This window comes from Lynx canadensis, chromosome A3, assembly GCF_007474595.2.
Source record: "Lynx canadensis isolate LIC74 chromosome A3, mLynCan4.pri.v2, whole genome shotgun sequence".
In the NCBI taxonomy this organism is placed as follows: domain Eukaryota; kingdom Metazoa; phylum Chordata; class Mammalia; order Carnivora; family Felidae; genus Lynx; species Lynx canadensis.
The window spans coordinates 131,740,699-131,751,797 of NC_044305.1; the positions used below are offsets into that span (position 1 = coordinate 131,740,699).

The 11,099-nt window shown below is 36.8% G+C and overlaps 1 protein-coding gene across 4 annotated transcripts in view; it reads left to right on the forward strand.

Moving 5' to 3' along the window:
- Positions 1 to 10,553, forward strand: part of ROCK2 (Rho associated coiled-coil containing protein kinase 2) — a 138,586-nt gene extending 128,033 nt beyond the window's left edge. For 2 of the 4 annotated variants that reach the window (XM_030311634.1, XM_030311637.1), the window contains one exon: positions 5,737 to 6,810. In XM_030311634.1, coding sequence (XP_030167494.1) covers positions 5,737 to 5,824 — 88 coding nt within the window. In that variant the 3' untranslated portion in view covers positions 5,825 to 6,810. Of the gene's footprint in view, positions 1 to 100; positions 162 to 5,736; positions 6,811 to 7,110 lie in introns of those variants that run through there. The other 2 variants (XM_030311635.1, XM_030311636.1) reach the window with 2 other exon arrangements.
- Positions 10,554 to 11,099: the final 546 nt, after the last annotated feature.

The window sequence follows — 11,099 nt, forward strand, 5'->3', positions numbered from 1 at the left end:
GTAAATACTTTCTTTGTCATCCCCTTCCCTCCAGTTCAGCATTATGGTCTATTGGAGGCACATTTACTTTTTATTTTTGTTGCTTTTTGTTTTATTTTAGTTCTGGCCCCGCCCTTCGAATCATTCTTCACTGATTTTTTAATACATTTTGCATAGCAACAGTAAGTAATAGGGATTTCTTTCTCTCACAACTATGCATGTAGCTGAAACTAATATCAAAACTGACTGTAAAATGTATAGGGTGTTTTGTGAATATTTTTCATCTAATATATACTCTTTGAAGCTTAAAGCATAGAGATGGGCACATTTAGGATATAATTTTGTACTTTAGTATGCATCTGCAGCATTATTTTCATTGTTAACATCTGTGCCTCCATTGCTTCATTAACTCATAGAATTGTATCTGTGTCTGTCTTACGTGAATCACCCTCCAGTTTCCATTTCATTTTGGGTGTCGCATTTTAAGAGTAGCATACACAAATTGGGGGGTATACAGAAGAGAGTAACCGAGGTAGTAGTGGGTCATTTGAAAGTGTTACACGTGTAGCAAGTGAAGGAACTAAGGATTTTTTTTTTTTTCCTTAGAGTAAGTGTGCACGTGCGCACATGTGAGCGGGAGAGAGGGAGGGAGAGAGAGAGATCTAAGTAGGCCCCGTGCCCAGCGTGGAGCCCAAAACAGAGCTTGATCTTCTGACTGCGAGATCATGACCTGAGCCAAAACCAAGAGTAGGATGCTCTACTGACTGAGCCACCCAGATACCCTAAGGACTAAAGATACTTAATCTTCTGAAGAAATGATTTGGAAGGATGGGAGATCATAAATAGCAGTAAAGATTTAAAGAACTTTTCTGTGGATGACATATTAGAACAAGAACCAAACATAGAGGCACATTTCTAACTCAGCAAGGGAAAGGTATCAGGCAATCAGAGATTTCCAGAATTGGAAGGCTGGGCTTGCTCTAGAATAGTAAGTGCCTTGTCACCACTGTTGGTACCTGAGTCAAGTGACTGCTGGGTGACACTGTGGAAGAACACCCTCCTCAGCCTGTCACGTGTGTGTAGTCTGACAGCCACACAGCTCTGGAGGGGAGTCAAGCATTGGACTTGATGGCCTTTAACATTCTACTCATAAATTTATAACATTCCTATAGATAAAAGGGTAGACCTGTTAAAGGATCATTCAGGAACATCTAGGAACAGCATTTCTGGTAGACGTCAGCAGTAATACAATATCTAGCTCTTTGTGTCAGCCCAGCTTGATTTGAACTAATATGCACGGTGTCTTTCTTAAATGTTTGGCTTTGTTAGACATCATCAAATATGTATATATAAGTATGTACGTATTTATGTGTACACTAAAAGATAATACCCATAAACATCTAATCTGTCTTTTTTTTTTTTTTTTTTTTAACTTTTCCTCAGTAGTTGTCTTTGTTAATGACCACACCATTACATTTTTTTCTTTTGGCTTTTGTGACATTCTTGGTTCTCATTCTCCTCTTAACTGTCTTTGCAGCACTTCCTTTTCTCTGTAGTGAAGTGTTTTAAGTTGATGGTTAAGTAAGTGTTAGCTACTGTTATGTAAAATAGTATTTTTGAGGGCATATTTTATGTCAGGCGCTCTTTCTGTGAGTTTTAACTATGTAAGTTATTTGTCCTTATAACCAGCCTGTGATTTAGCCTTTAATGTCTCCACTTAACAGATGTGGAGGCTGAGGCACAGAAGCACTGTGCACCTGCGGTCACACACCTAACACGCAGCAAAGCCATGAGTTCAGGTCCAGATGGTCTAGTTCCAGATCCCACATCCTCTGCTGTAATACCACGTTGCCTCACAGTGAGAACAGTAGAAATGAATTGACAGCTTATAAGGCAGAATGTGTAGAAATGCTATTCCAGGGGAATGATTTCTTGATAATTTTGAATTAAAAAAAAAAAAAACCTTGCTAGAAAAGTAGGAAATTTGTGAATAAAATACTGATTTGTGATCAAAATAGTTTGGAGAGATCCTTAGTTTGTTCCAAAGCAGGACACAGAATGCTCGTCTCTGCTGAGGGCATTTCTCTTTAATTATTTTCCTTTTCAAGGTCTTCTTTAAAAATCCAGTGTTTAAGCCACACATAAAAGTATAAAGCAAAAATACAACAAATGCTCATTTACCCAGTTTTAAGAAATAAAGCATTGCCAGCCCTGTTAAAACTTAAGTGTCGGGGGAGCTCTTACGTCATCATTACTTTAGTTTTGTTCTTTTCCATTTATAAACATTAGAAAGTTAACAGACTGCTTATTTAGGGGAAAATGAAAAAAACTATATATAACTTGAAGTGTCAAAAATAAATCCATTCAATGAAGTAGAAGAAAATAGGGGAGTATGTGTCTGATCTTGGATTGGAGAACTTCTTAGGAGTAAAAGCAAAGAAAGTTAGAGATTGAGTAATCAAAAGCTAAAGCCTCGTAAGTTTTAAAAATACCATATATTTACAATACGTATAAGAAAGATGGGTTAGTATCTTTGTATATAGATAAGTCATTAAGAAAAAGAAGATTGCCTCTTCCCAATATAAACATTACTGAGGAACATGCAGATGCAGCATTACTATAAATACAAAAACGAGATCAAGTTGATTATTAAGCAAAGAAATTAAAACTGCCAACCTGGTAAGGATTAAGAAACATAGTATTGGCGAGATGTAAAGAAATGGGTAGTCTACTATACTTCTAGCAGAACTCAAAGTTGTAATGCTCCCTTTCCAAAGCAGTCTTTGGCAATAATTTTCATGGGCCTGAAGTGTATCCCTACTGATCAATTTAAGGGAGGAGATAGGAAATCAAACAGATAGTTACAGTACTATTTAAAAAAATTTTTTTTTCATAATAAGAAGCATGAGTGAGTGTTAGAGGGGAACAAAGGAAAGCATGGAGAATTCTGCCTAAGGGTATCAAGAAACGTCTCCAAAAAGGGAAGATCAGTAATTTTCCAGGCAGAATACTAAGGGAAAAGACGGTGGTAGGCAAAATGTTGACTTGTAGAGGCACTGAGTTGTCAATATTACTTGTGTATTATGCGTTTATAATGTGCTGGATTAAGATGGGGCGAGGGTATGACAGGGAGAAGAAGCTGACACTGGAGAGAAAACTTTCAGCCAAGTTGAAAAGGACCGGGTACACTATGCTAGAGGAGTGTTTATTTTGTTCTTCAGATAGAAGTCTTTCAGCAGGAGATTGGTATGTGTTGACTTTAATGAGCTCCTTCACTAAGGTACTGATATTGAAAATGGAGGGAAGAAACCAAGTTAGAGAAAGCTTTCTTAAGGTGAAATGACAATAATTCGATGGCTGACTGGAAGGGGCTGGCGGGGGGGAGGGCGGGGCGGGGGTGGTGATGCTGTAAGGGAAGTCTTGCCAGACATCGTGCTAACAGCCTAGTGACCAGACTTTTGAAATTTGAAGACTGGGACACAGGTGCACATTTCACATACACTTCAAAGGTTTTGGAAGGATATGAAATGCAGATTTTTCAAAGCTGGGGCTTGATCAGGAAGGCCCACTGATCTCCCAAGCAGTACCTTAGCTATCAGTTACTGTCTGTGTAAGCCTAGAAAAATGTGATATGTGTCTAAGTGAATAATTATATTTGTGTGTTTTCTTATATATTGTTCTATAGTTAGCACATTTTAAAGTAGAGTAATTTGAGTGGGTTTGTTTACTTTTAAATTAGGGTAACCATCCATCAACATACTCTGTCAGTGATTACCAAAGTCAACTAGCTGCATCAGAATTCATTTCAGGTTTGTTATTTTAAAATGCAGATACTTAGGCCTCACTACCCCTGTGGTCCAATTATATCAGAATCTCTTGGGATGACACCTGTGAATATGCATTATAAATAGTTTTGAGTAAATCATATAAATTAAAGTTCAGAAGCTAACTTTAAAGTTGAAGTCACAGATGAGACTTTAGGGGCCATATGAATTCCTTGGCATAAGTTGATTCATGAACATCATAGTTACAACAATGAAAAAGTTAACACTACATTGGATGTTGCATTAGATGATTGGATTAGATTGGAAAGAAAAGACCACGTATATCCCTGCTCTAAGTCCAGTTTACTCAGCGAAGATAAGTAGCTATGATGCTGATACAGTAAATCCTTGGTTTGTGAACATAATTCGTTGCAGAAACATGCTTGTAATCTGAAGCATTTGTATATCAAAGTGAATTTCCCTGTAAGAAATAATGGAAACTCAGATGATTTGTTCCAAAAACCAAAAATATTCATATAAAAATGATTGCAGTACTGTAATATAATACAAAATAATAAAGAAAATACAGGATATAAAGAAAAATAGATTAGCCTGTATTTACCTACCTTTGAAAGCCTTTGTGGCTGGTGTGAGGGAGACGAGAGAGGAGGGTTATTGTGTAGGATGACTTTCACTGTCACTAATGGAATCACTACAATCTGTTGGCTCAGTGGAACCTTTTTCTGCATGGGGGCCATCGTGTAAGCTTGCACTGATGTTGCCTACAGTCCATTATTATTAAACTCTTGCCATATACTGTATTTCATGAAACTGGCAGTAAAGCAGCAGAGGAAAGGGTCTGTATCTGCAGGCAGTCTGGCCTAGAATGAAGCAAAGCATTCCTAAGCTTACTCTCGTGTGGAACAGCAAAGGACTGTCCATAGGCGCTTTGTTTTGTTTTAAAATTTTCTAAATGTTTTTATTTATTTTTGAGAGAGCGAGCAGGGGAGGGGCAGAGAGAGGGAGACATAGGATCTGAAGTGGGCTCCGTGCTGAGAACAGAGAGCTCCGTATGGGGCTCAAACTCCCAAACTGTGAGATCATGAGCTGAAGTTGGACACTTCACTGACTGAGCCACCCAGGTGCCCCTCCATAGATGCTTTGAAGTGACAAAAAATATACTACTGCCAGTTGTGGGCACCTTCCAACGTTCTGAAAAATCACTGATTTTGCCAAACACCATGGTCTGAGACCAAGCATCAGAGCATGGGAGATGATCACCCACAATCCCACAGTGAGAGAGAGAAGAGAGAGAGAGATAGAGGGAGAACACCATTGGCTCAGTTGTGATCACATGACATTCAACCTCCCCTACTACTTGTATTGCAAGACACTGCTCGCTCATTAAGTTAAAATTTATTAGAAACGTTTGCTCATCTTGCAGAACAAGTTACTTGCAATCCAAGTTTTACTGTATACCTGTGGTTTTTCTCTTGTTCATAGTTGTTCACAGAGAGCATCACTATCAGTGACCCATTGAACAAATAGGGTCCTGCTAGAATCGAGAAAGTTGCATTCTTAGTGTTACTCTCTCTTTAAATTAGGACTTGTGGTACTATTCTAGAAAAATGTGAGCTGGTACTCTGGGTCCTTTTGTGAAGGGAGTGTGGACAGGTGTTGAGCTTTCATAGTTCTCAAATCAGAGTAGGCATCAGGATGGTTAGTTACATCATCTGGGCCCAGTGGGGAGAAGATTGTATCTTATCCACAAATATCATCTGGTTCTCTGGTATTCTGGAAAGCATACCTTGTATATGTACATTATATGCGTTTATATATAAAGGGAAAGAAGAGTTCCCTGTGTGCTACCATCGTAATTTTGACTGTGTTGTTACTGATGAAGGGAGCACAAAGTGTGATTTCTAGATAATTAGCATGTTAAACTGCTATTTCTAAAGTGTCAGAGTGTAAATTTACAAACCTCCTATTGCAGATTGCTTGATTTGGCATTTAAAGACTGGGATTGGTCATTTGATGATGTTGATGGTGGTGATGATGATGACGATGTTTTTGATTTCTGAAGAAATAAATGGGGTAAATCAAAAAATGAAAAATGAGTTATCTTAGTATTTCCAAGTAGTGCATGTGATTTGCACTTGGGTTTTCATTGGTTTTGACTAGTTTTTGAATTTTATTAAGTTTTTATTTTTAATAATATATTTGAAAAGTAGTTTTCAGAAAAGCTTCTAACTGAAATTTCCATGTTAAGTTATAAAAGTGAAATGCTATGTTCAGAATCTTTTTTAGCTACATATTTTCAATACAGTTGAATTAGTTTTTTATCTTAGGAATAGAACATGTAGACATAACAAAAGAAGCTAATTCTAGTACTTTTTTTTTCATTCCAAAGAATCTATATTCAGATATTCAGACAAGTGAAATTTACAATGATTTCAAGTTCCTACAACTGTATTAGTTTGTGAACATAGCATGGAATTCCTTTTCCCTCCTCCCTCTCTCCTTCCCTCCTCTTTCTTTCTAACCCGCAAGAATTGAAACTGTAAAAACTTTGTAAGTCTAATTAGTGCTGTGAAATAGCTGTTTCTGATTTGGCTTTTCTTTGTGATGCTGTGAAACGTTTGCTTTGTGAAAAGATAATGTTACTCTTGCCGAAGAATGCTGCTGATATGCTGTGAAAGTTCTTGTGCTTGTAGAACAAATAAAATAGTTCGGTTACAAAAAAAAAAAAAAATACTTCGGTTAACGGTGGCTAAAGGAAATTTGAACCTCATGATTAAACCTTTTACGTAGAATGGATTTAAAAGAAGTAATATCTGCCTTAACCTAAGGGAGCATATTGCAAAAATAGACTTAAATCATGTATCATTGGGAGGTGTTTATAACCAAGATTTACAGAGATTTTTACATATATTTACTGTAACAATGTGTTTGTTCCCATGTCATAGATTTAAAAAAAATGTGACTAAGAGTCAAATAGTCCAATAGAACCTGATGCAAAAGTCCACTGTTCGTTCAGCTACATGAGTCGGGAGCACTTAATCTCCAAGGCAAACTTAACACTCCCCTGACTTACTCCGTGACGTATTATCTAACCCTAATAGCCAGTTAACCGTATTAAAACTTGTGTGTTGTGTTTGTAGGAAAATATAAGAATATAATTGCATGTACCTAAAAATCAGAAAAGTAATATAGTAAATATGTTTTATGTATGATTTAGGTGTTAAAAGCATAGGGGTTGGAAGACTACATAGTTTAATGATATAAATAGAATGCCTTTTCAAAGAATTTAACAGTCTCTTAAAGTATTTTACTGTATCAACTAACTTTGTTTTTTCTTTTTTTCCAGCTAGCTGCCTTCTGTGAATGCAGTTGTTATTCAAGGTGGTCATATTCTTCCAGTTAAAACAAGACTGAAATATGATGGCCCAAAATTTCTTAAAAAGCTATATTTTCCTGAGAGACTGATACACACACACACACACACACACACATTTCCCTTTATTCCTGCAATATAAATTATAAATCTTGGAGATTTTCTGCTCTCCTTTGGAGCAACATGTTGAACCAACAGTGATTGGTTAATAGAGTAAGAATATCATGCAACTCTTCCAAAGTTGTTCCATGAAGCTCTCTTGGCAGTCACTCACACTACATTGCACAAAAGGCTTGAGAAGAGTTAAAGAAATCATCTTTTCAGCTTCAACAGAGAGATTTCACCAGCACATTCACCAGAAGAGTCTGGGAATGGGTTCCACTACAGTGATGGAGACTGCATCTTTAAGAAGTGACCATTATACTGTGTGTGTGGGGGTGTGTGTGAGGGTGTGTATGTATATATATGTACATATATGTATATATACATACATACCCCCACACACACCCCCACACACACATATACATAGTACTGTATTACTGCAAGAGGGTTCTTCAAATGTCCCATTTATTTTTTTACATACAGTAATCAGATATCATAACAAACTGCAGTTGCAACTATGCACTTGTATAAAGCCATAACGAAGTTTGTATCCCTCATTTGTGTATACCCCATGGAAGCTGCATGATCATGTTTAAGCAGTTACTGTAACAAGAAGTTTGAAGTTAATTCTGTCAGTTTCCTAATGCTTCATGATAGGCAACTTTACCCATTTTGAATGCCTTAATTTAATTTTTTTTAATGTCTCACCTTTTTCTGTATTTTGAACAAAAAGTGTTTACCAGCTCTTAGGATGCAAATTCGCTTTGCAAAAGAAAAATAGTGCACTATTTTTACATGTAATAGTTATCAGTGTCAGACTATCTTGATTGTATAACAGAATTTTTTTTTAAGTACCCGTGATAGAAACAATAATGGATAATATTGGAACTAATATATCTTTTATGTTTATTATTCATCCCACTCTGCTTACAGACCTCAGTATTAGTGTATGAGTAGGAAATGTTTGCTTCGCTTTGAATTTGCTGGCTACCCTAGCTGTGTTTTTATTTCTGGCAGAGACATTTGTGACTGTTTCTACATTTTCACACTCAAGATTCTAAGATTATCTCAAATATAAAGAAAACTAAGACATACTGTAGATATATTTTAAATATTTAAATGTGATCCCTCAAACACACAACTGAGTATGGCAATATTTCAGCATTGGGTTAAGAAAACTGGTGACTAGGAAGAAGTGGCCTCAGAGGCTCTTAACTTGATTTTTATTTTTTAAATGATGTTAAAGTTGTAGGTTATGCAGGACCACTTCTGCCATATTTCTCATTATCCCAGAAAAATGTGTTTTTTAGTGCTACAGTATGCATCAATGCTAAGTTATCAAGTTTGAAAAAAGTATGTAGTCTTTTATTAGTCTCTTTATATACATACAGAGTTGGTGTGATACTGAAATACATCATCTAATATTTCAATGAAGGAAATATTTTCATTGACTCCCCTTGGGGTCAGTGTAGAAATGGTTAAAGAGTTAGACCCCCAAAATATAGACACTGTTGTGGAAATTGAACCGTGGCCTCTGGCCTGATGGACTAAACCTGAATCTTGTCATTCTCACATTGTCCCGCCTACGCTCTCTCACGCTGTCTGTGCTGAGTCCGGACACGCATGCCATTTCCCTCCCCGGGATGTTCTGCGGTTCTGGCTTGGGGACACAGCTTTTGTTTTTTTGGGGTTTTGTTTTTGTTTTTGTTTTTGTTTTTTTGTTTTTAAGATTTAAAAATGAGAACTATATAAAATTTATATAGAATAAATATTTCCATTCATTAGACTTGTTAAAAGGAGACTGAATTAATATTTTATATAAAGATTTTGTTACACTATGGGAGGTTCTATCATATTATTCTGAATTGGAGAGTATATATATATATATATTTTTAATAAACTTTATTAAGGTGAAATAATTTGAAGTTTACACATGAGTAATTGAAATATTTGAGTAAAAATGGCAAAAGTTTAAATTTTGAATGCTGTATATATTAGAGAATATGGAGAATCATGGTGTGCTGCAACTATACAAGGAAAATTAATGTGAAGTTTTTTGGGGAAAAGAAAGTATTCTGAGGGGTGGGAAAAAATCTCTCCCATGGAGATTCTTCACATTATATGGTTTAACATAAGGGTTTTTAGGTCGTTTCTCCAGCTAATGGAAATGCGCTTAATAAAAATTCTGACCTTGGGTAAGAGTTTGCTTTTTACCCTTTTGCTCATTTCACGTACGTGCATGAATGCATACCCCTATCCAAATGTCCTCTTCCCAGCACTCATTAAATACAATATTGACTCGGTTTAACAACCCGATTTTGTGCCAGCTTCTCTTTTTCTTGAGGCTCCAAAGCTTCCCAGATAAATGCAAGACCGAAAGTTGCTTATTTCTTCACACCTGATTTCTCCTAGAGCCATAAATACCTCCTATTGAGAACTAAGAAGTAGTGAATACTGGGATTTTCTTAGTTGGATTTTGTACTTTTCTTTAGTGGGGATAGCGAGACCGAAGTAGAAGGAAAACTGGTGCCGGTGTTACTGGTAAAAATTAATGTATAGTGAGGTTTTGAAAAGTATTAAAACGTGCTATCTAGAAGCAAGATTTTTTAAAAATCTGAAATTTGTAAATGCCTTTAGCTATCTAAAGGATACCGAGAAATCTAAAATAAGGTGAGTGTTTTAAAATTGACCTGTGCTGGAGTCACAAATCTGGCTCTGAACGATGTCTTTTGTGTCGGTTCATCTGTAGACCTTCAAAAAGAAATACTCTAGGTTTGCCAAACCACAGTTGAAGAAATTTTGCTGCTGTTGTTAATCTGTTCCCACAGGATTCTGGTGGTAAAATAGAGAAACTTAGACGCTGTATTACTTTATTGAAACATGCTTTAAATAACATGTTTAGTATTCTGTGAGAGGAAGTCACTTCTGAGTTTCTCGGTCTGTGTCGACACTGCTACTGAATCACGTCTCCTCCCCTGGAAGAAGGCTCCAGTTTCCCTCTGGCGTGAAGACACCATAGTTGATTCACAAAGCACTTTGAAAATAGGCGCTGTGTGACAGTGCTGAATATTATGCTTGGGGGGCCTGTCCCTGATTCCCTTCCCCATAGTAATGAGTTTTGTTTGGAATTGTATTAAGTTATGAATTGCATGGTTTAGATAATCGTAAATATTTGATCAGCTGTCCCCTCTGAACAAAAATCGTACCCCCCGATCTTTTTAAAAAAATTTTTGTTGCATCTTTGTAGTAATGTAATTGTATTTTATGCCTGCTTTTTATATTAAAAAAATTAAATAAAAGAAATTAAGACCTGAGCATTTTCATACTCTTCCTGTGAAATAGTCCCGGAATGCTGCAGCCTTCTGATACTTACCCAGAATGTTTGCCTTCCCTGAAAGATACATATAAAAAGATGGGTGTGTAGCAAAACAAATCATAACTAAGGTCACAGACCTGTGAATGCTCAGCCGTGTCTTTTAGTCCGTGGAGAAATAAAAATAGAATTTCAATAAGGAGTCTGTTGCTGGCCTGAGTTAGGTATTTTGAGGGACTTGCAAATCAAACAATCCCATTTGAGTGTCCAGGATAAGGAAAAGACGCAGAGTGCCTGTTTTGCTGAGAGGTAGTTTTCAAGAAAGTTATTTCTTTGGTAATCAGTAGGTTCTTTTTTTTGTTGTTTTATTTTTGACAGAGAGAATGAGCGGGGGGAGGGGCAGAAGGAGAGAGGGAGACACAGAATCCGAAAGAGGCTCCAGGCTCTGAGCTGTCAGCACAGAGCCTGACACAGAGCTTGAACCCATGAACCGCGAAATCATGACCTGAGCCGAAGTCGGATGCTCAACCGCCTGAGCCACCCAGGC